The sequence below is a fragment of the Eriocheir sinensis genome, chromosome 32 (genome assembly GCF_024679095.1).
Source record: "Eriocheir sinensis breed Jianghai 21 chromosome 32, ASM2467909v1, whole genome shotgun sequence".
In the NCBI taxonomy this organism is placed as follows: Eukaryota; Metazoa; Arthropoda; class Malacostraca; order Decapoda; family Varunidae; genus Eriocheir; species Eriocheir sinensis.
This window is the reverse complement of record NC_066540.1, coordinates 17,029,517-17,053,480: the sequence shown is the minus strand read 5'-3', so window position 1 is coordinate 17,053,480 and position 23,964 is coordinate 17,029,517. Positions and strand designations below refer to the sequence as shown.

Here is a 23,964-nt window from a genome sequence, read left to right as displayed (position 1 = left end):
AAGGGTTTCGTTGTAGTTTTGGGTATTTCCAGGGCTAGCTTTATGACCCTTCCTCCCTAGTCTGTACCGTGAACGTTTGGCAAGGCTTTCGTGGTAGTTTTGGGTATTTCCAGGGCTAGCTTTATGACCCTTCCTCCCTAGTCTGTACCGTGAACGTTGGACAAGGCCTTCGTGGTAGTTTTGGGTATTTCCAGGGCTAGCCTTATGACCCTTCCTCCCTAGTCTGTACCGTGAACGTTTGACAAGGCTTTCGTTGTAGTTTTGGGTATTTGGAGGGCTAGCCTTATGACCCTTCCTCGCTAGTCTGTACCGTGAACGTTTGGCAAGGCTTTCGGGGTAGTTTTGGGTATTTCCAGGGCTACCTTTTTGTCCCTGGTACCTGCCTGACCCTTCCTCTCTTACCATAACCTGAAAACACTCGTTAGAACCCGACTGATATTGCTTTTGGGCTTCGGAAATGGTTGATGTGAGGGCGGAAACGTCTGAGCATGCCGACGACAAACACACGCACACACACACTTCCCACGAACACTTCACCCGACGTAGAGGATGCACAGGACGGTTGGGGAGAGGGAAGCCGGGGTAGGGGGCAGCTGGTGGCGTCTTCCTGGTACCCGGCACCCTCAGGCACTCTCCGATACTCTTGGGCACTCTAGGACGTTCAGGCACTCCCAGCCACTCACAAGCACTCCCAGGACGATCAGGCACTCCCAGCCACTCTCAAGCACTCCCAGGACGATCAGGCACTCCCAGCCACTCACAAGCACTCCCAGGACGTTCAGGCACTCCCAGCCACTCTCAAGCACTCCCAGGACGTTCAGGCACTCCCAGCCACTCTCAAGCACTCCCAGCCACTCTCAAGCACTCCCAGGCTCTCTCTGACGCGCTAACCAAGACCTATAAGACATGCACTTCTTACATCAGCTATTTTTAAAGGTCAAAGAGAGGGTCAGTCGGGTTCTAATGAGTGTTTCTTCAGGTTCACGGTACAGAGGAAGGGTCACACTACCACCATGACGCACACCTTGGGTCGTATTACTAAAGATTGCGTCGCCCAAGTTCACATATTTGACAAGGCTTTCGTAGGTGTCCGGGGGCATTTCCAGGAGTAGTTCTATGGCCCTGGTGGTAGTGTGACCCTTCCTCTGTACCGTGAACCTAGAGAAACACACATTTGACAAGGCTTTCGTAGGTGTCTGGGGGCATTTCCAGGAGTAGTTCTATGGCCCTGGTGGTAGTGTGACCCTTCCTCTGTACCGTGAACCTAGAGAAACACACATTTGACAAGGCTTTCGTAGGTGTCTGGGGGCATTTCCAGGAGTAGTTCTATGGCCCTGGTGGTAGTGTGACCCTTCTTCTGTACCGTGAACCGAAAAGAACACTCATTAGAAGTCATTTGAGCCCCTCTTTGACCCCTAGAAATTGCTGATATAAGAAGCGGATGTCTTATAATCCCAGCCGCTAACACTCTCACATAAGATAAGGTTTTGGTATGGGTTGTGGGTATTTCCAGGGGTAGTTTATGAGCCTGGTGGTGGTTCAATCATTCCTCTGTACGCTTCGCCGCTAACACACTCACATAAGATAAGGTTCTCGTATGGGTTGTGGGTATTTCCAGGGGTAGTTTATGAGCCTGGTGGTGGTTCAATCATTCCTCTGTACGCTTCGCCGCTAACACACTCACATAAGATAAGGTTTTGGTATGGGTTGTGGGTATTTCCAGGGGTAGTTTATGAGCCTGGTGGAGGTTTAATCGTTCCTCTGTACTTTGAACGTGGAATAACACTCATGAAAGCCCCGATTAACCTCCTTTTCGCGGCCTTTGGAAAGAAATTGTGAGCTGGAAGCAGCGTTGCCAAATTATCGTACTTATCGCATTGCATTTTCGTAGTTTCTGACCAATAACTATAGCAAAACCAAACAAATAAACATCAGTGGATAGGAGTTTTAACGCTAACCTCAATTTTCTATCGTTATTTGTGTAGGTACGAGAGTTTGAGGCTTAAAAGTAATAAATACGATGTGGTGAATACGATAATCTGGCAACGCTAGCTGGAAGAGTATGAGACTGCCTCCCCTCCACCCTCCACCGCCGCGGCCTTCCTCGGCGTCTGGGTCAGGGGCGGGAAGGGCACCCAGACGTCCCCGGTAGTCCCCGCGGCGCTGTGAGAGACGTTGTCGTCCCCGCTGCATCAATGAGTCGGCGTTCCGGGAAGTGGAGAAGTGGCTGAGTGGTCGGCGTGAGGGGGCGGTGTCCCTGAGAGCCTGGGTTCGAGTCCTGACCGCCGCCACAAGGCTACCCACATGCTGCCCTGAAGACTACCCATCAACGTGGACTCTGGTGACACTCTCTAAGTGGATCAGAGATGAGCTCCGGGGTGCAGGATGAGCCGAGCAAGATGGCGACACCATAAAACACTTGCCCGCTCCTACCGCCGCTTGAGGTCAATCATAAAAAAATAAAAAATGAAATGTCTACCATGTTATTGGGAGATTGAAAATTTAAATCATTCTTTTGTTGTGGTTCCCTGAGGATGAGGAAATAAGGAAAGAAATAAAGAGCTTAGTAAAGACTTTCTATTGAACAAGAAAACAACATCATTGGTAACCTACTGTTTAGAGAAGAAGGGATAGAAGGAGCTAAGAAAGTCATGTATGAGATGTCGATGAAAAGGAAACACCAAAGGAGGAATTTGAACGATTGAAAAGAGAAACCAAAGTCTATATGTACCAGGTCAAGTCACTCTGCTTCAAAACTGAGACCGGTACGCGCAGGAGGCGGTTTGGGGGCGGAGCAGCGGGATGACGTCACTTGGAGCCACCCGCCAGTTCAGGGGTGACTAAAGTTGGGGCCGTGTGTGCACTCTGGATGTACATTCTCGCCTTCTTTCACTGCGCGTTCAGGCAAGCCACTGACGAAAAAATATGTCTTTTTATTGTGCTATTGCGTGACTGTAATTTCAATGACTACAAACGGCGGTGTGGGGTGTGAGGGAGGGCATGATGAAGTGATTGATTTAAATTAGTCCGCCTTTCCTCGTTTCTCTAAATCCCTGTTTCTACATTCTAGTTTGGCTCCAAGCAACGTCACGCATAAACCGCCTAAATAGTCAGCGTGTCTCCTCCACAGACCTGCATGACTTGACTTGGATCAGTGTATATAGACCTAGGAAGAGAAATAAGATGGGGATGATTTACAAAGTGCCGTTACGAAGATATAGTAAAGGCTATAAGCCAAAATTTCATAACTTCCCGACCAACACCAGAACTAGAGTAGCGTGTGACCTTAATTCCCCCTAAGGAGTCTGAAACAGCCGTGTGTGTGTTTATATCGTGTTGGCGCCGCGTGAGCCACTCCCTCGGCGGAACAGGGCGCGGGGAAGGGCATACTTGATCCTCCACGCCGCTAAATATTTAAACATGTAATAATTGCATCATTGTTTTGCCTACCCTGTGCCCTACCATTTCCTGCTGTGCCCCTCCCATGCCTTCCCTTGCACTACCATGCCCTACCATGCGTTACCATATCCTCCCGTGCTCACCCATTCCCTGGCTCCCGTGTCCTTCAATCTCCATACCCTCCCATGCCTTCCCTTGCCCTACCATACCCTACCATACCCTACCATGCCTTACCATACCCTCCCGTGCTGTCCCATTCCCTCCCATGTCCTAATATGTCCTAATATGCTCTACCGTGCCCCTTCCATACCCTTCCATTCCCTACCATACCTTACCATACCCTCCCGTGCTGTCCCATTCCCTCCCACGTCCTAATATGTCCTAATATGTTCCTGCATGTTCTTTTTCCATACCTCCCCATGCCTTCCTTACTTTCTCCTACCTTACCATACCCTACCATACCTTACCATACCCTCCCGTGCTGTCCCATTCCCTCCCATGTCCTAATATGTCCTAATATGCTCTACCGTGTCCCTTCCATACCCTCCCATGCCTTCCCTTGCCCTACCATACCCTACCATACCCTACCATGCCTTACCATACCCTCCCGTGCCTCAAAGTATCCCATTCCTCCATGTCCCTAATATGCTCCTAATATGCCCAAAAATTCCACATGTCCCCGTCCATACCCTCCCGTGCCCTATCATGCCCCACCATATCCTCCTATCCTCCCTACCATACCATACCCTTGCCGATGCCCTACCATACGCTACCACACCCTCCTCTCTTTTGCCCCTCCCGTGCCCCCCCCCCCCCGGTGCATGGCGTGGAGTGTAGGTATGAACGGGGTCAGGGTCTTGCGTGGCGCCGTGCATCAGTGCTTTAATTTGTCACATTGCGTCATCTGTTACTGTGAACCACGTGTGTGTGTGTGTGTGTGTGTGTGTGTGTGTGTGTGTGTGTGTGTGTGTCTGGCAGGGGCGCGTGTGTGTGTGTGTGTGTGTGTGTGTCATGCCGGGCCGGGTGTGACTCAGGGTCGAATTTTAAAACCTGTCGTCACCCAAGTTCACACATTTGACATGGCTTTCGTAGGAGCTGTAGGCCTTTCCAGGGATAGTTTTATGACCCTGGTGGTAGTCTGACCCTTCCTCTGTGCCATGAACCTTAAAAAACACTCATGAATACCCGATTGATGCCCTCTCTGACCGTTAGAAATAGTTGATGTAAGGAGCGATGGGGTAGTTTTATGACCCTGGTGGTAGTCTGACCCTTCCTCTGTGCCGTGAACCTTAAAAAACACTCATGAAAACCCGATTGATGAGGAGCGATGGGGTAGTTTTATGACCCTGGTGGTAGTCTGACCCTTCCTCTGTGCCAGCGAGACCTTAATAAACATCATGAAGTGCCCTATTGATGCCCTCTGACCTTTAGAAATAGTTGATGTGAGGAGTGACGGGGTGTTTTATGACCCTGGTGGTGTCTGACCTTCCTCTGTGCTAAGGAAACCTTAAAACACTCATGAATAATTGATTGATTCTCTGACGTTAGGGGAAATAGTTGATGTAAGGAGTGATAAAATGGCACTTGGTAGGTCTGACCCCTTCCTCTGTGCTGTGAACCTTAAAACACTCCCTTAAAAACATCAACTCATGAATACCTGATTGATGCCCTCTCGACCGGTTAGGAAATAGTTGATGGAGAAGTGGCTGAGTGGTCGGCGTTCGGTGTCCCTGAGCCTGGGTTCGAGTCTGACCGCCGTCCAGTACCACATGCTGCCCTGGCACCATCAACGTGGACTCTGGTGACACTCTATTAAGTGGATCAGAGATGAGCTCCGGGGTGCAGGATGAGCCGAGCAACACAGGCGACACCATAAACATTCAGCCCTACGCCCTGTCAATCATAGCAGAAATGTTTACCATGTTATTGGGAGATGGAAATATTTAAATCATTCTTTTGTGTGGTTCCTGAGGATGAGGAAATAAGAAAGAAATAAGAAGCTTAAGAACAGAACTTTCTATTGAACGAAAACAACATCATTGGTAACCTACTGTTTAGAGAAGGGATAAAACTATAGGAACACAAGTCATGTATGAGATGTCGATGAAAGCTACAACAAAGGAGGAATTTGAACGATTGAAAGGAGAAAACCAAAGTCTATATGCAGGTCAAGTCCTCTGCTTCAAAAGCAGTCCTCGAGAGGCGGAAAGCAGGGAGCAGCGGGATGACGTCACTTGGAGCCACCCGCCAGTTCAGGGGTGACTAAAGTTGGGGCACTCTGGATGACATTCTCGCCTTCTTTCACTGCGCGTTCAGGCAAGACCCTCTTGACGAAAAATATGTCTTTTATTGCGTGACTGTAATTTCAATGACTACAAACGGCGGTGTGGGGTGTGAGGGAGGGCATGATGAAATGATTGATTTAAATTAGTCCGCCTTTCCTCGTTTTCTCTTAATCCCTGTTTCTACATTCTCTAGTTTGGCTCCAAGCAACGTCACGCATAAACCACGCCTCGGCCTCCTCCTCCATCACCTGAACTGTTGCATGACTTGACCTGTGGTCACGACCTAGGAGAAGAGAAATAAGAGGGGAGTGCCGTTTCACAGGCTATGGGGACCAACACCAGAGAGGAGGGGGAGGGACCTTAATTCCCCCTAAGGAGTCTGAAACAGCCGTGTGTGTGTTTATATCATGTTGGCGCCGCGTGAGCCACTCCCTCGGCGGAACAGGGCGCGGGGAAGGCCATACTTGATCCTTCACGCCGCTAAATATTTAAACATGTAATAATTGCATCATTGTTTTGCCTACCCTGTGCCCTACCATTTCCTGCTGTGCCCTTCCCATGCCTTTCCTTACACTACCACACCATGCATACCACCACCATATTCACCCATTCCCTGACTCCCGTGTCCTTCAATCTCCATACCCTCCCATGCCTTCCCTTGCCCTACCATACCCTACCATACCCTACCGTACCTTACCATACCCTCCCGTGCTGTCCCATTCCCTCCCATGTCCTAATATGTCCACCACTACCTACTATGTCCCATGCCTACTCCATACTTCACTACCACTACCACTACCCACCATGCCTTACCATACCCTCCCGTGCTGTCCCATTCCCTCCCACGTCCTAATATGTCCTAATATGTTCTACCGTGTTCTTTCCATACCCTCCCATGCCTTCCCTTGCCCTACCATACCTTACCATACCCTACCATACCTTACCATACCCTCCCGTGCTGTCCCATTCCCTCCCGTGTCCTAATATACCACTTTGTCACTACCACCGTGTCCCTTCCATATCCTCCCATGCCTTCCCTTGCCCTACCATACCCTACCATACCCTACCATGCCTTACCATACCCTCCCGTGCTGTCCCATTCCCTCCCGTGTCCTAATATGTCCTAATATGCTCTACCGTACCCCGTCCATACCCTCCCGTGCCCTATCATGCCCTACCATATCCTCCTATACTACCATACCCTTGCCGATATACCACCCTCCTCTCTTGCACACCTCCCCCCAGTGCATGGCGTGGAGTGTAGGTATGAACGGGGTCAGGGTCTTGCGTGGCGCCGTGCATCAGTGCTTTAATTTGTCACATTGCGTCATCTGTTACTGTGAACCACGTGTGTGTGTGTGTGTGTGTGTGTGTGTGTGTGTCTGGCAGGGGCGCGTGTGTGTGTGTGTGTGTGTGTGTGTGTGTGTGTGTCATGCCGGGCCGGGTGTGACTCAGGGTCGAATTTTAAAACCTTTCGTCACCCAAGTTCACACATTTGACATGGCTTTCGTAGGAGCTGTAGGCCTTTCCAGGGGTAGTTTTATGACCCTGGTGGTAGTCTGACCCTTCCTCTGTGCCATGAACCTTAAAAAACACTCATGAATACCCGATTGATGCCCTCTCTGACCGTTAGAAATAGTTGATGTTAGAAACGATGGGGTGACCCTGGTAGTCTGACCTTAAGATGAATACCCGACTGATGCCCTCTCTGACCGTTAGAAATAGTTGATGTGGGGAGCGATGGTGTCTTAAAAAACAGCCCTGAGTGCCGAGTGCCCGTCCAGTACCAGTGATGTCACCCCTCGGCACCTGTCTAGCGGCGTAGTGAAAAATTATTAAGATGCACGACCACGCGTCTCTGGACCATTCTGACACACTGCGGAGGAGGAGGAGGAGGAGGAAGAGATACCTACAGAATGATGGAGGTAAAATTTTATGGAGAGGAAAAAAAAGAGGAGGAAGAGGGAGGTTAAGGGAGGAAGAAAAAACACTTAAAGAGGAGGAAGAGGAGGAGGAGGAGGAGGAGGAGGAAGAATAGTACAAAGAATATCAGTTATGCATCTCTTCACACACACACACACACACACACACACACACACACACACACACACACACACACACACACACACACACACACACACACACACACACACACACACACACACACACACACACACACACACACACACACACACACACACACACACACACACACACACACACACACACACAAGGACATCATTAGCCTTTCATTCCACGCACATGCCGGAACTGAGCCTCTGTGCGTGTGTGTGTGTGTGTGTGTGTGTGTGTATACGATGTTATGTAAGTATTGGTTGTAGCAGTTATATAAGTAAAATTCCAATAGTAGTAGTAGTAGTAGTAGTAGTAGTAGTAGTAGTAGTAGTAGTAGTAGTAGTAGTAACAGTAGTAGCAGTAATAGTAGTAGTAGTAGTAACAAAATAAGAGGAAATAGAAGGAGGAAAAGGAGGAGGAGGAGGAAGAAGAAGAAGAAGAGGAGGAGGAGGACAAAGAAGACAAAGAACAAAATAAAAAAAGAAAACAATAATAACAAGAAGGTTAGAAGAAGAAGAAGAAGAGGAAGAAGAAGAAGAAGAAGAAGAAGAAGAAGAAGAAGAAGAAGAAGAAGAAGAAGAAGAAGAAGAAGAAGAAGAAGAAGAAGAAGAAGAAGAAGAAGAGGAAGAAGAAGAAGAAGAGGAAGAAGAAGAAGAAGAAGAAGAAGAAGAAGAAGAGGAAGAAGAAGAAGAAGAAGAAGAAGAAGAAGAGGAAGAAGAAGAAGAAGAAGAAGAAGAAGAAGAAGAAGAAGAAGAAGATGAAAAAAAGAAGAAGAGGAAGAAGAAGAAAAAGAGGAAGAAGAAGAAGAAGAAGAGGAAGAAGAAGAAGAAGAAGAAGAGGAAGAAGAAGAGAGAGAGAGAGAGAGAGAGAGAGAGAGAGAGAGAGAGAGAGAGAAGAAGAAGATAAAAAGGAAGGAGAGGAAGAAGAGGAAGAAGAGGAAGAAGAATAATTGTAGGAAGAAGAAGAAGAAGAAGAACAAGAAGAAGAAGAAGAGGAAGAAGAAGAGGAAGAAGAAGAAGAAAAAGGAAGATGATGGAAGAAGAAGAAGAGGAAGAAGAAGAAGAAGAAGAAGAAGAAGAGAAGATCATGACGAATAATAATAATAATAATAATAATAATAATAAGAAGAAGAAGGAGAAGAAGAAGAAGAAGAAGAGGAAAGATGATGATTTGGAGGAGGAAGAAGAGGAGGAGGAGAAGGAAGAAGAAGAAGAAGAAGAAGAAGAAGAAGAAGAAGAAGAAGAAGAAGAAGAAACAGAAGAAGAAGAAAAAGAGGAAAATGATGATAATTAGGAGGAGGAGGAGGAGGAAGAAGAAGAAGAAGAAGAAGAAGAAGAAGAAGGAGAAGAAGAAGAAGAAAGATAACAATAATAATAATAATAATAATAATAATAATAATAATAATAATAATAATAATAATAATAGTTTTTTTCTGCATCAAGGGCAAAAAAACAACAAGGGCGAAAAACAACAACAACAAAAAGTGGATCAAAGGAAAAAAACAATGAAAGAAGAGAAAGAAAAGGAAAAAGAAAGAAAGAAAAGAAAAATGGTGGAATGGTGAAAAAGGAACAAAAGAAGAAAAAGAAGAAGAGGAGGAAGAGGAGGAGGAGGAGGAGGAGATGATGATGATGGTGATGAAGAGGAAGAAGAAGAAGAATAAGGAAGAGGAGGAGGAGGAGGAGGAGGAGGAGATGATGATGATGGTGATGAAGAGGAAGAAGAAGGAGGAGGAGGAGGAGGAGGAGATGATGATGGTGATGAAAAGGAAGAAGAAGAAGAAGAAAAGAGGAAGAAGAAGAAGAAGAAGAAGGAAGAAGGAGGAGGAGGAGATGATGATGGTGAAGAAGAAGAAAAAGAAGAAGAGGAGGAAGAGGAAGAGGAGGAGGAGGAGGAGGAGGAGATGATGATGATGGTGATGAAGAGGAAGAAGAAGAAGAAGGAGGAAGAGGAGGAGGAGGAGATGATGATGGTGATGAAGAGGAAGAAGAAGAAGAAGAAGGAGGAGGAGGAGGAGGAGGAGATGATGATGGTGATGAAGAGGAAGAAGAAGAAGAAGAAGAAGGAAGAGGAAGAAGAGGAGGAGAAGAAGAAGAAGAAGGAGGAAGAGGAGGAGGAGGAGATGATGATGGTGATGGTGATGAAGAGGAAGAAGAAGAAGAAGAAGGAGGAAGAAGAGGAGGAGGAGGAGGAGGAGGAGATGATGATGGTGATGAAGAGGAAGAAGAAGAAGAAGAAGGAGGAAGAGGAGGAGGAGGAGATGATGATGGTGATGAAGAGGAAGAAGAAGAAGAAGAAGAAGGAAGAGGAGGAAAAGGAGGAGGAGGAGGAGGAGGAGGAGGAGGAGATGATGATGGTGATGAAGAGGAAGAAGAAGAAGAAGAAGGAAGAGGAGGAGGAGGAGGAGGAGGAGATGATGATGGTGATGAAGAGGAAGAAGGAGGAAGAAGAGGAGGAGGAGGAGGAGGAGGAGGAGATGATGATGGTGATGAAGAGGAAGAAGAAGGAAGAGGAGGAGGAGGAGGAGGAGATGATGATGGTGATGAAGAGGAAGAAGAAGAAGAAGAAGAAGGAGGAGGAGGAGAAGGAGGAGGAGGCGGAGAAGAAGAAGAAGGAGAAGAAGAAGAACAAGAAGAACAAGAACAGGAAGAAGAAGAAGAAGAGGAAGAAGAACAAGAACAAGAACAGGAAGAAGAAGAAGAAGAAGAAGAAGAAGAAGAAGAAGAAGAAGAAAAATCGCAATAATAAATAAAAAAAAATAATCATCATAAAAGAGATAAAAATCGAGCCATTTCGTATTTTCTTTATTTTTTATTTATTTTCTTGCGAATTTCAGTAAAAAAAAATAAAGAAAAAAAAGGAAGAAAAAAATAATCAGAAAATTGCACGACAATTATACAAAGGAAGAAAAAAAAACGATACTTGATTTTTTTTTTAAGGAAGAAAAACAAGAAAAAAAAAATGTACTTGAGAAGGGTACAGTAGAACTCTCTCTCTCTCTCTCTCTCTCTCTCTCTCTCTCTCTCTCTCTCTCTCTCTCTCTCTCTCTCTCTCTCTCTATCTCTCTCTCTCTCTCTCTCTCTCTCTCTCTCTCTCACTCACCACCACCACCACCATCACCATCACCATCACCACCATCACCACCACCATCACCACCATCACCATCACCACCACCACCACCACCATCACCACCACTCACCACCGCCTCCTCCTGCCCCTCAGATGCTGGTGGTCCGTAACGACAGCGAGGTCTTCGACGCCTTTGTGTCCCCGCCTGTTCCAATCTACATGCAGTTCTGGCTCTTCAATGTCACCAACCCTGACGAGATCCGATTCTCCGGCGCCAAGCCCGTGCTGCAGGAGGTCGGACCCTTCACCTACGAGTACGTCAAGGGTTACGGGCGGGGGCGAGGGGGGGCGGGTGTTAGGAGGGGAGTGTGTTAGGAGGGGAGTGTGTTAGGAAGGGTGTTTGCCAAGGGAAGGTTTTTATATATGGGTGGTGTTGTGTTAGTAGGGCTGTGGGTTAGCAGGGGTGTGTTAGGAGGGGTGTGTGTTGGTAGGGGTGTGTCAGGAGGGGTGTGTGTTAGGCAGGGTGTGTTAGGAAGGGGGTGTGCCAAGGGAAGGTTTTTATATATGGGTGGTGTTGTGTTAGTAGGGCTGTGTGTTGGTAGGGGTGTATTAGGAGGGGTGTGTGTTGGTAGGGCTGTGTTAGGAGGGGAGTGTGTTAGGCAGGGTGTGTTAGGAAGGGTGTGTGCCAAGGCAAGGTTTTATATATGGGTGGTGGTGTGTTAGGAGGGCTGTGGGTTGGTAGGGGTGTGTTAGGAGGGGTGTGTTAGGCAGGGGTATGTGTTTGTAGCGCTGTGTCAAGAGGGGTGTGTGTTAGGTAGAGTGTGTTAGTGCATAGGTCTGTGCGTTATCGGCAGGGATGGACTGAATACAAGAGTCGTGGATTCGAATACACATACCTCATAACGAAGAGAAGATGGCGCCACTATAAACACTTGCCTGCGCCATGATGGGCTGGGGGCGACTACCATCCAGGCCCCTCAAGCGACACGTAAAAAAAAATTAAAAAAACCCTGAAAACTCCATCCCTGACTATTAGGAGGTTGGAGCTGTAGGAGTGTGTTGATATATATGTGTAAGTATGTATGTATGTGTGTGTGTGTGTGTGTGTGTGTGTGTGTGTGTGTGTGTGTGTGTGTGTGTGTGTGTGTGTGTTTGCCGTTGCCAGCCTTGGGTACATCCGCCAAGCCATCTCCAGGAATCGGGTCCCCTTCACCTTAACTGCCCGTGTGTTTAAGGCGTTAGGAGCGGCGTGTTAGGAGCAGAGTGCGTGTTAGGAGCAGAGGGTGTGTTAGGAGCGGCGTGTTAGGAGCAGAGTGTGTTTTAGGACCAGCGTGATTAAGCGTGGCCACATCCGCCTCCCCAGTGGTGCAGGAAGTGCGTCCCTTCACCCCGGGCGTGTTAGGAAGGCTAGGGAGGTGAAGGGCTGTTAGGAACGGTGTGGGTGGGGGGAGGGGGGGGAGGTGACAGTACCAGCAGCCCTTCCCCTCCTCCACACACCCTTCCTTTCTTTTTCTCTCCACCCCTTCCTCTCCTCACCTCCTCCTCCCCCTCCACACATCATATCACCCTAGCAACCTGTCTTTTCCCCCTCCACCGCCTCCTCCCCCTCCACACACCTTCCTCTTCCCCCTCCACTCCTTCCTTCCCTCACCTCCTCCTGCCCCTCCACACACCTTTCTCCTCCCCCTCCTTCCCCTCCCTCTCCCTCTTATTATTGGTGATGCAAGAGAAGGGGGGGAAGAGAAGGAAAGAGGGGGGGGGGAAGGGGGGGAAGGGGGGGAAGGGAAAGTGTGTGAAGGAGAACGGGGGAAAAAGTGGAGGAAGAAACATGGAGGGGGAAAAAAAGGGTAATTGAGGAAGAAGAAGAGGGGAGAAGAAGAGGAGGAGGAGGAGGAGGGGAAGAGTTTGAAGGAGAAGAAGAAGGAAGAGGAAGATAATGAAGCAGAAAAAAAGGAGGAAAGGGGAGGGGAAGGGAAGAAGAAGAAGAAGAAGAAGAAGAGGAGGAGGGAAAGGAGGAGGAGGAGAAACAGTATGATCATCAGAGAGGACAGAGTGGGCAGAAGGTCACACACACACACACACACACACACACACACACACACACACACACACACCAAGGCTGCTATTTCCTCTGCCGTGTCATCTCTCGGTCATAAACATTCCCCTGACTCCTATGTTTGTTGCAGTGTTGCGTAAGCCTGAGTGTTGCATGTCTACTTAGTCATGTGTTGGAGTGTTCTGGGGGGCTAGGGGAGGCTGGGAGAGGAAGTGGATGGAGTAATTGATGATTGCGTCCCCGTGTAAGGATGACTCCGAACTTCTGAGGTTGGGGTCACCGGGTTCACGGAGCCAGGAAGGATTATAGAATCTTTCCTTCCATCCCTTTTTTATCTTACAACAAAGGAGACAGCTTAAGGGCACACACAATAACAGGGAAACAATAATAGTAAAAAGCCCGCTACTCGCTGCTCCTAAAAAAATTGAATCCAAAAGAGGTGGCCGAAAGAGAGGTCAGTTTCCATCCTTGAACGTGGATGTGGCACCCGAAAACTCTTAGGTCGAAATTGCTGTATTTGAATGTCTGGGTATAGAAAGACCTCTCAAGCCCTCTCATATAAACCCCAAACATGGCGATTTGCATCCATAATCTACCATACAAGCACACGAGAGACAAGCTTGTGTCGAAGAGTATAGTTAGATTATACTCGACCGAATTACAGCCTCTCAAATATCTATAAGTCATCTCACTGCAGGAACATAGAACATTCAACACTTATTATTTGCTATTTCATGTTGTTTTGAATACTAATCGTTCATGAGATGTACTTACAGAGAAAGATGTCGTTTTATTACCCGGAAAGAGATGGATTACAGGTATTTGAAAAGCCTCATTGTTCGAGTACAGTCTGACTCTACCAGCTGTCTGATACAAGCTTGTCTCTTCGTGTGTTTGTGTGGTGGATTATCGATGCAAATCAACATCTTGGGGATTTATACGGACTGAAGGTTTTTTGTATACATAAACATTCATATATATCATTAACCTGGTAGCAGCGACGGCCCAAATTCGTGGCTTTACCGTGTAGCAGCGACGGGCCAAATTCGTGGCTTTACCGTGTACCAGCGACGGGCCAAATTCGTGGCTTTACCGTGTAGCAGCGACGGGCCAAATTCGTGGCTTTACCGTGTACCAGCGACGGCCCAAATTTTTGCTCTGATATAAACCCCCCAAAATAGATGATGCATAAACTGATCACAAATGCGTTGATATATATTATGAAATGGTTTGCGTGAGTGATGATTTTTTCTCATTTTTCTCGACTTTACGAAACATGGTCCCCGCAGCTGCCGGGTTAAAGAATTAGCTTCAAGATCTATCACAACAGTTCTTATTACGTATTTACGAACTAGAAATGAGCAGGTGCCACAGCTGTTAACATTCCTGCCGTGCTGGTGGACAGGTGAAATCTTCCATACCCTTCAGCCTCACCCCCGTCCATCGTCTATAGTGGCCCCGTAGAAGCTGCCCCGAGTAGTGAGTCTTACCATGATGTGATCTTTGGTTACGGAAACAAGCATAGTAATGGACAGACCTACTAGGGGCCGCTATCATGGTCACTTTCGTTTGTGTTGATCGTCACCAATGACCGCCATGCACTACCAACAAGAGATCCGCTTCCACAGTCGCCTTTGTTTGCATCAGTGCCAAATACTAGAGCCTCTGGTGACGGAGCTCTGATGGCCGCGGGGCATCCCAAGTGGAGCTTACCGATGACATTAATTAGTAAATAGTACAAATTCTTCCCCTCAGGTGGTTATATTATTTCTTTAAGTGGATGTAAATAAAAACATTACACAATATAGCAACATGTTTCAAGGCTTTAATGGTAATACGAGGAGAAAAATATGGAAAACTTTGAATAACATGACCTCACTTCACCTGCTGACCAGTAAGCGTCCTGCTGAGAATTTTAGTTTGATTGATTGTTTGTTTATTGTTGCAAAATACACAATAAAGGAGAAGGGCGGACATTAATACTTGTCACCATTAAAGTCAGCTGTTATGCCTCCTTGGTCAAACTTTCGTGTTATTCAAGATAGCCTCAGACGCATATATACAGGGCACGCACATAACGAAATCATCCCTGTTATGTAAAAATGTGAAGTCTGCTAAATAAGTATGAATAACGAACAACTGTAATGAATATATATATACACAGGTGAGGAGACTGTCCTTCTGACACCTGCCTACTAATGGAACCTTAAAACTTGTCACCATTATGAAAAAAATATCCACCTTTTATCCCGAGGTATATATTAGGCTGTCACCAGATTTAAGCGGTGCATTCCAGCGAGACACCTTATTTGTTCATGATATTTACTCTTAACAGTTATTCTTTTACTTAGTCTTTACGTTTACTCTTTGCACGTTTACTTTTCACATTTATCCTTCTTAATCCTTCGCTCAGCTGATGTAACGTTGACATTTCCCGCCGCTCCGGCATGGCAACACTGTCGAGTCACGCGCCTTCGTTTTGTCATGACCGTCACCAAGCTGGTCGTCGCCGATACCACGAAAACAGCGATGGTAACGGCCGCTACCAGGATAATAGAGCCTTTGGTTAGGGTGCGTACCAGACGACTGTGACAGCGGATTGAGGCGATGGTAACGGCCGCTACCAGGATAATAGGGCCATTGGTTAGGGTGCGCACCAGACGACTGTGACAGCGGATTGAGGCGATGATAACGGCCGCTACCAGGATAATAGGGCCATTGGTTAGGGTGCGTACCAGACGACTGTGACAGCGGATCGAGGAGATGGTAACGGCCGCTACCAGGATAATAGGGCCTTTGGTTAGGGTGCGTACCAGACGGATGTAGAAGCAGCTCTTAGAGAAGGATACGAAGGAAGGGAATGAGGCGAATTATCTGTAGCAGTAGTAACGGTAGTGACGCCAGAAACCTTATGCCTATCTCTTGAGCCCTACACTCACCCCTATGTCTACCCCCCGTGACACCCCAGAGAGAGAGAGAGAGAAAGGAGGAAGAGAAATATGTTTGGAAAGAAAAGTAGTAGTAGTAATAGCAGTAATAGTAGTAATAGCAGCGGACAGAAGGAAAGAAAAAAGCATATTGCAACCTAACCTAACCTAACCTTCCCGTCTCTTTCCCCCTCTTCAACCCGCGCTGCCCAGGGAGATTCGCGTCACCTAACCTAACCTAACCTAACCTAACCTAACCTAACCTTCCCTTCCCTTCTGTCTCCCCCCCTTCCTCCCGCGCCGTCCAGCCTAACCTAACCTAACCTTCCCTTCTGTTTCCCTCTCTTCCTCCCGCGCCGTCCAGGGAGGTTTGCGTCACCTAATCTAACCTAACCTAACCGTCTCTTTCCCCCCCTTCCTCCCGCGCTGCCCAGGGAGATTCGCGTCACCTAACCTAACCTAACCTAACCTAACCTAACCTTCCCTTCCCTTCTGTCTCCCCCCCTTCCTCCCGCACCGTCCAGCCTAACCTAACCTAACCTTCCCTTCTATTTTACCCTCTTCCTCCCGCGCCGCCCAGGGAGGTTCGCGTCACCTAACCTAACCTAACCTAACCTAACCGTCTCTTTCCCCCTCTTCAACCCGCGCTGCCCAGGGAGATTCGCGTCACCTAACCTAACCTAACTTAACCTATCCTTCCCTTCTGTTTTCCCCTCTTCCTCCCGCGCCGCCCAGGAAGATCCAACACCTAACCTTCCCTTCTCTTCCACCCCCTTTCTCCCGCGCCGCCCAGGGAGGTCCGCGTCACCTAACCTAACCTAACCTAACCTAACCGTCTCTTTCCCCCCCTTCAACCCGCGCTGCCCAGGGAGATTCGCGTCACCTAACCTAACCTAACCTAACCTAACCTAACCTTCCCTTCCCTTCTGTCTCCCCCCCTTCCTCCCGCGCCGTCCAGCCTAACCTAACCTAACCTTCCCTTCTATTTTACCCTCTTCCTCCCGCGCCGCCAAGGGAGGTTCGCGTCACCTAACCTTACCTATCCTAACCGTCTCTTTCCCCCCCTGCAACCCGCGCCGCCCAGGGAGGTCCGCGTCACCTAACCTAACCTAACCTAACCTAACCTTCTCTTTCCCCCCCTTCCTCCCGCGCCGCCCAGGGAGATCCGCGTCACCTAACCTAACCTAACCTAACCTAACCTTCTCTTTCCCCCCCTTTCTCCCGCGCCGCCCAGGGAGGTTCGCGTCACCTAACCTAACCTAACCTAACCTAACCTAACCTTCTCTTTCCCCCCCTTTCTCCCGCGCCGCCCAGGGAGGTCCGCGTCACCTAACCTAACCTAACCTAACCTAACCTAACCTTCTCTTTCCCCCCCTTTCTCCCGCGCCGCCCAGGGAGGTCCGCGTCACCTAACCTAACCTAACCTAACCTAACCTTCTCTTCCCCCTTTCTCCCATGCCGCCCAGGAGGTCGCGTCACCTAACCTAACCTAACCTAACCTAACCTTCTCTTTCCCCCCCTTCCTCCCGCGCCGCCCATGGAGGTTCGCGTCACCTAACCTAACCTAACCTAACCTAACCTTCTCTTTCCCCCCCTTTCTCCCGCGCCGCCCAGGAGATCCGCGTCACCTAACCTAACCTAACCTAACCTTCTCTTTCCCCTCTTCCTCCCGCCGCCCATGGAGGTTCGCGTCACCTAACCTAACCTAACCTAACCTAACCTTCTCTTTCCCCCCCTTCCTCCCGCGCCGCCCATGGAGGTTCGCGTCACCTAACCTAACCTAACCTAACCTAACCTTCTCTTTCCCCTTTCTCCCGCCGCCCAGGAGGTCCGCGTCACCTAACCTAACCTAACCTAACCTTTCCTTCTGTTCCCCTTTCCCCCGCGCCGCCCAGGAGGTCCGTCACCTAACAACCTAACCTAACCTTCCCTTCTGTTCACCCCCCGTTTCTCCCGCGCCGCCCAGGGAGGTCCGCGTCACCTAACCTAACCTAACCTAACCTAACCTAACCTTCTCTTTCCCCCCCTTCCTCCCGCGCCGCCCAGGGAGGTCCGCGTGAAGTACAGCTTTGAGTGGGACGACTACGAAGGCACCGTGTCGTACCTGCAAAACAAGAGCTACATGTTCCGCGAAGACCTCTCCAACGGCCTGAAGGAGTCCGACCCGATCACCACCATCAACGTCCTCATGGTGGTGAGTAGAAGGGAGGGGATGAGGGGAGAGAAGAAGAGGGGGGGAGGGAGAGAGGGAGAGAGAGAGATTAATGTGGAGTTTGTGTTGGAGTTTGTGTGTGTATATGTTATAGAGAGAGAGAGAGAGAGAGAGAGAGAGAGAGAGAGAGAGAGATTTCGTACCTTTGCGTGTGGGTTGATATTTTGTGTGTGTGTGTGTGTGTGTGTGTGTGTGTGTGTGTGTGTGTGTGTGTGTGTGTACAAATGCTTAATTATTTTTGTGTGGGCTTATTCATTCAAAATTCATGTGTGTGTGTGTGTGTGTGTGTGTGTGTGTGTGTGTGTTATTCGTCACACTCCTAATGTGACACTTCCTGGCGCACACACCCATAAACACACACACACACACACACACACACACACACACACACACACACACACACTCATATATGTGCGTTTTTGTGTATGTTTTTGTAATGTCTTTGTCCTTGCCCCCCCTACCCCCCTACCCCCCCTACCCCCCCATCCCTTCCCTTCCCTTCCCTTCCCTTAACTTTTTTTCCCTTAACTTCCCATCCTTCCTTCCTTCCTGTCCCTTCCCATCCCATCCCTTCCCTTCCCTTCCCGTCCCTTCCCATCCCATCCCTTCCCTTCCCTTTCCTTCCCTTTCCTTACAAAACCTTCCCTTCCCTTTCCTTCCCTTTCCTTACAAACCCTTCCCTTCCCTTCCCTTTCCTTTACCTTTCCTTCCCTTCCCTTCCCTTCCCTTACAAACCCTTCCCTTCCCTTTCCTTCCCTTTCCTTACAAAACCTTCCCTTCCCTTTCCTTCCCTTTCCTTCCCTTCCTTCCTTCCCTTACAAACCTTCCTTCCTTTCCTTTCCTTCCTTCCTTCCTTCCCTTCCTTCCTTCCTTTCCTTCCTTCCTTACAAACCCTTCCCTTCCTTCCTTCCTTCCTTCCTTACAAACCCTTCCCTTCCCTTCCCTTCCCTTCCCTTACAAACCCTTCCCTTCCCTTTCCTTCCCTTCCCTTTCCTTCCCTTCCCTTACAAACCCTTTCCTTCCCTTCCCTTTCCTTTCCTTTACCTTTCCTTCCCTTCCCTTCCCTTACAAATCCCACCCTCCCCACCCCTTCCACACCCCAACTCACCCCACTTACAACTCTTCCACATCCCCTTCACCCCCTTCCATACCCCTTCTACAACTCCTTCTACCACTGTCCTCCCTTCAACACCCCGTCCCAACCCCACCTATACCCTCTCACAACCCCTTCCCCACCCTTTTCCCTTTTCCAACCCTCCTCACACCCTTCCCCTTCCCTGCCCTGCCCCCTCCCTCCCCCACCCCCCGACACACACACAGTCCCTTGCAGCCAGCCTTGCGCAGCACCCAGCCCTCCTGGTGCTGCTGGAGCTGCTGTTCCTGCGCTTCAGTCAGACGCTCTTCATCCGGAGGGCAGTCGGCGACCTTCTCTTCCGCGGCTACCCCGAGCCGCTGCTGGCCGAGCTGACGCGGCTCTTCGGCGACCCCCGCGGCAACAACGGGAGGTTCGGGATATTCTACCCCGTGAGTGCGGGGCGAGGAGAGGAGTGTGGGGGAGAAAGGGAGGGAAAAGGAGAGAGGGAGAGAGAGTGGCCGAGTGGTCAGCGTACTGGCGCCGCGTCCAAGGTCACGAGCTGGGATTTTCCGGTCACCGCCGAGTGTCCCAAGACTACCCACGTGCTGCCCTGAAGACCGCCTACCAACCCCGACTCTAGATTCTCTCTCTAAAGAGAGGATCAAAGATGAGCTCCGGGGGGCAGCATGAGCCAAGCAAGGCGCCGCCCCTAGACACACTTTCCAAACAAAACGGGCCAGCCATCAGGACCCACCAAAAGAGCCTACCGGCGTTGCCCGTAGCGCCGGTATGCAGTCTTGAGGGGTCTCTTGGGCGGCCCCAGCCCGTTAGTGGCGCGGGCGAATTCTATTTATAGTGTCTGCCGTGATATGTGACTTGCCTGGCCCATGCTGCCCCCCGGTGCTCCTCCTGGCAGAAGTCCTGAAGGCTGGTGAAGGTCTGGGCAGCATATGGGTCATCTTCCTGCCTACGACTTGAACTCTTTCAGGAGGAGGGTATCAGGACACCTCTCTCGAAATTGACCTCTCTTTCGGCCACCTCTTTTGATTCTTTTTTTGTAGGAGCAGCGAGTAGCGGGCTTTTTTTAATTATTGTTTCCTTTTTTGTGCGCCCTTGAGCTGTCTCCTTTGTTGTATAAAAAAAAACTCGGCGATGGTTGAAAATGATCAGAATACATTAGTGGGACTCGAACTTTGGTCCCCAGGCTCACCACGCTGACCACTCGGCCACCGCCTCCTCCAGGGTGATGGTGAGGAGAGAGAGGGAGGAGGAGGAGGGATCTTAGATTGGGAGGAGGAGGAGAGGAGGAGGAGGAGGAAATGTATGTGTGTGTGTGTGTGTGTGTGTGTGTGTGTGTGTGTGTGTGTGTGTGTGTGTGTGTGAGAGAGAGAGAGAGAGAGAGAGAGAGAGAGAGAGAGAGAGAGAGAGTAGAATAGAAAAAAAAAACAAGTTACGAGAAGAAGAAGAAGAAGAAGAAGATCGAGACTAAAAAGAAGAAGAAGAAGAAGAAGAAGAAGAAGAAGAAGACAGCCACCTTCACCCCCCTTCCCCCCTTTTACTGTCTGTCTGTCTGTCTGTCTGTCTGTTTGTCTGTCTGTCTTGCTTAAAAATTTTGTTTGCTTGCTTTTCTGTTTGTTTTTGTTATTATTATTATTATTATTATTATTATTATTATTATTATTATTATTATTATTATTATTATTATTATTATTATTATTATTATTATTATTTGCCTTATTTTCTTATAATTTAATATCTTCACTTTTTATTGTTTTAAAATTCATGCATGCACATATTTTTACGCTCTCTCTCTCTCTCTCTCTCTCTCTCTCTCTCTCTCTCTCTCTCTCTCTCTCTCTCTCTCTCTCTCTCTCTCTCTCTCTCTCTCTCTCTTCTTCCCTCCCTCCCTCCCTCCCTCTCCTCCACCTCTTTTTCCTCCCTCCAAAACCTTCACTTCTCTCCCTCCCTCCCTCAACTCTTTCCTTCCTCCTTCTTCCCAAACCTTCAACCCCAACAGCTGCTTTCACAAGTCTTCGGCGGAGAGCATGCTCCCGACGGCAACGAAAGAGCTGACGCCGACAGCCAGTTCCACGACGCCGACAGCAACAACCACAACCTCCACCGCGTCGGACCGCTCGAGCTCTCCGCTTTGCACCTCGACATCGCCTCCGCCGCCGAAGCATCAGAAGAAGAAGACGCAGAACAACCCCCCGTCGTGAAGAGCTTAGCCTCGAGCGTGGTATGGGGGCAGATTGAGAAAGCCATGGATCCGTTTGAAGCTCACGAGGCCGGGGAGATTTTATTCTACGGTTACGAGTTGCCTGAGTTCAATTTCGATTTCTCCTTCATCCCCGCGCTCAACATGACGGAGGGTTGGAGTGGAACCATCGCGGAGATTCTGGAGGCCATGGGGGTGGAGGATATTCCGCCCGTGATTGAGGATAATGTGCTTGCCTTGATGCTTGGGGTAGGTTGGGTTAGGGTTGGGGTATGGGTGGGTTTTTGGGTTGGGGTGGAGGGGAATGTGGGGGACGGGTTGGGTATGGGTGGGGTTTTGGGTGGGGGTGGAGGGGAATGTGGGGGAGGTTTTGGGAGGGTTGGGAAGGGGCTGTGTTGTGTGTGTGTGTGTGTTTCAAAAAATGTATGTTCTAATCTGATTTATTTTCTCCTTTATTTTCCCCTCTCTCTCTCTCTCTCTCTCTCTCTCTCTCTCTCTCTCTCTCTCTCTCTCTCTCTCTCTCTCTCTCTCTCTCTCTCTCTCTCTCTCTCTCTCTCTCTCTCTCTCTCTCTCTCTCTTCCCCCCTTACACCTACCCCCACACACCCACACCCACACTCCCTCCCCCCTCCTCCTCCTCCACACCCCATCTCAGGTCAACAACACCAACGACAAACGCTATGAAGTCAAGACGGGCGCTAACGGGATGGACGACTTCCTCAACATTCAGGCGTGGAACGAGAGTGACTCCCTTCACTATTGGCACGGCCCCGGGGATGAATACTGCAACATGATCAACGGAACGGACGGCTCTCAGTACCCTCCACGCGTTACCCGGGACACGGTGCTGCGGCTGTACACTTCGGAGCTATGCAGGTGAGGGAGGCGTGGAGTGTGTGTGAGGGTCGAATTTCAAAACATTTAGTCTCCCAAGTTCACATAAGGCTCTCGTATGTGTTGTGGGCATTTCCAGGGGTAGTTTTATGAACCTGGTGGTAGTTTGACCCTTCCTCTGTACTGTGAACCTAGAGAAACACACATTTGACAAGGCTTTCGTATGAGTTTGGGGCATTTCCAGGAGTAGTTTTATGACCCTGGTGGTAGTTTGACCCTTCCTCAGTACCGTGAACCTAGAGAAACACACATTTGACAAGGCTTTCGAAGGAGTTTGAGGACATTTCCAGGAGTAGTTTTATGACCCTGGTGGTAGTTTGATCCCTCCTCAGTATCGTGAACCTAGAGAAACACACATTTGACAAGGCTTTCGTAGGAGTTTGGGGCATTTCCAGGAGTAGTTTTATGACCCTGGTGGTAGTTTGACCCTTCCTCTGTACCGTGAACCTAGAGAAACACACATTTGACAAGGCTTTCGTAGGAGTTTGGGGCATTTCCAGGAGTAGTTTTATGACCCTGGTGGTAGTTTGACCCTTCCTCTGTACCGTGAACCTAGAGAAACACACATTTGACAAGGCTTTCGTAGGAGTTTGAGGACATTTCAAGGAGTAGTTTTATGACCCTGGTGGTAGTTTGACCCTTCCTCTGTACCGTGAACCTAGAGAAACACACATTTGACAAGGCTTTCGTATGAGTTTGGGGCATTTCCAGGAGTAGTTTTATGACCCTGTTGGTAGTTTAACCCTTCCTCTGTACCGTGAACCTAGAGAAACACATATTTGACAAGGCTTTCGTAGGAGTTTGGGGCATTTCCATGAGTAGTTTTATGACCCTGTTGGTAGTTTAACCCTTCCTCTGTACCGTGAACCTAGAGAAACACACATTTGACAAGGCTTTCGTAGGAGTTTGAGGACATTTCAAGGAGTAGTTTTATGACCCTGGTGGTAGTTTGACCCTTCCTCAGTACCGTGAACCTAGAGAAACACACATTTGACAAGGCTTTCGTATGAGTTGAGGGCATTTCCATGAGTAGTTTTATGACCCTGTTGATAGTTTCACCCTTCTTCAGTACCGTGAACCTAGAGAAACACACATTTGACAAGGCTTTCGTAGGAGTTTGAGGACATTTCAAGGAGTAGTTTTATGACCCTGTTGGTAGTTTAACCCTTCCTCTGTACCGTGAACCTAGAGAAACACTCACTAGAACCCGACAGAACCCCTCTTTGACCTTTCGAAATAGCTGATGTGTGAAGCAAAAGTATCTTATAATGCCGACCTATTGTGTGTTGCGTTGAGAAACAGAGAGACAGACAAACAGACGGACAGATAGACAGGGAACCAGATAAAGATACAGGCAGACAAAGACAGGCAGACATGGACACACACACAAAAAAAACAGACAGGGTATACACAACAGAGGTGGAGAGTGGGGTGTGTGTGTTGTGTTGAGGTGTGTGTGTGTGTGTGTGTGTGTGTGTATGTGTGTGTGTAGAAGGGGAGGGGAAGGAAGGGGAGAAGGAGTGAAAAGGGGAAGGGAAAGGGTCGGGAAGGGAAAGGAAGGGAAGGGAAAGGAAAGGAAAAGAAAGGAAGGATAGAGAAAGGAAGGGAAGGAAAGGGAAGAGAAGGGAAGGGAAGAATTGGGAAAGGAAGGGAAGGGAAGGGAAGGGAAAGGAGAGGAAACGGAAGGAAAGGAAAGGGAAGATAGGGAAGGAAATGGAATGGAAGGGAAGGGAAGGGAAGTTAAGGGACGCGAA

At 48.9% G+C, this 23,964-nt stretch overlaps 1 protein-coding gene and 1 long non-coding RNA gene across 3 annotated transcripts in view; one reads left to right on the top strand and one right to left on the bottom strand.

Moving 5' to 3' along the window:
* Nucleotides 1–23,964, top strand: part of LOC127006331 (lysosome membrane protein 2-like) — a 47,124-nt gene that overhangs the window by 13,857 nt on the left and 9,303 nt on the right. The window contains exons 2-5 of one of the 2 annotated variants that reach the window (XM_050876156.1): nucleotides 10,983–11,143; nucleotides 17,859–18,006; nucleotides 19,345–19,548; nucleotides 21,972–22,192. In XM_050876156.1, the coding sequence (XP_050732113.1) occupies nucleotides 10,983–11,143; nucleotides 17,859–18,006; nucleotides 19,345–19,548; nucleotides 21,972–22,192 (734 nt within the window). Of the gene's footprint in view, nucleotides 1–10,982; nucleotides 11,144–17,858; nucleotides 18,007–19,344; nucleotides 19,549–21,116; nucleotides 21,567–21,971; nucleotides 22,193–23,964 lie in introns of both variants that reach the window. The other variant, XM_050876155.1, reaches the window with a different exon arrangement.
* Nucleotides 22,202–23,676, bottom strand: LOC127006335 (uncharacterized). Its single transcript, XR_007759483.1, has 4 exons — nucleotides 23,290–23,676; nucleotides 23,079–23,184; nucleotides 22,553–22,868; nucleotides 22,202–22,446 (listed from the first exon to the last, which is right to left on the bottom strand). It is a non-coding gene; the product is annotated as an uncharacterized LOC127006335 (long non-coding RNA).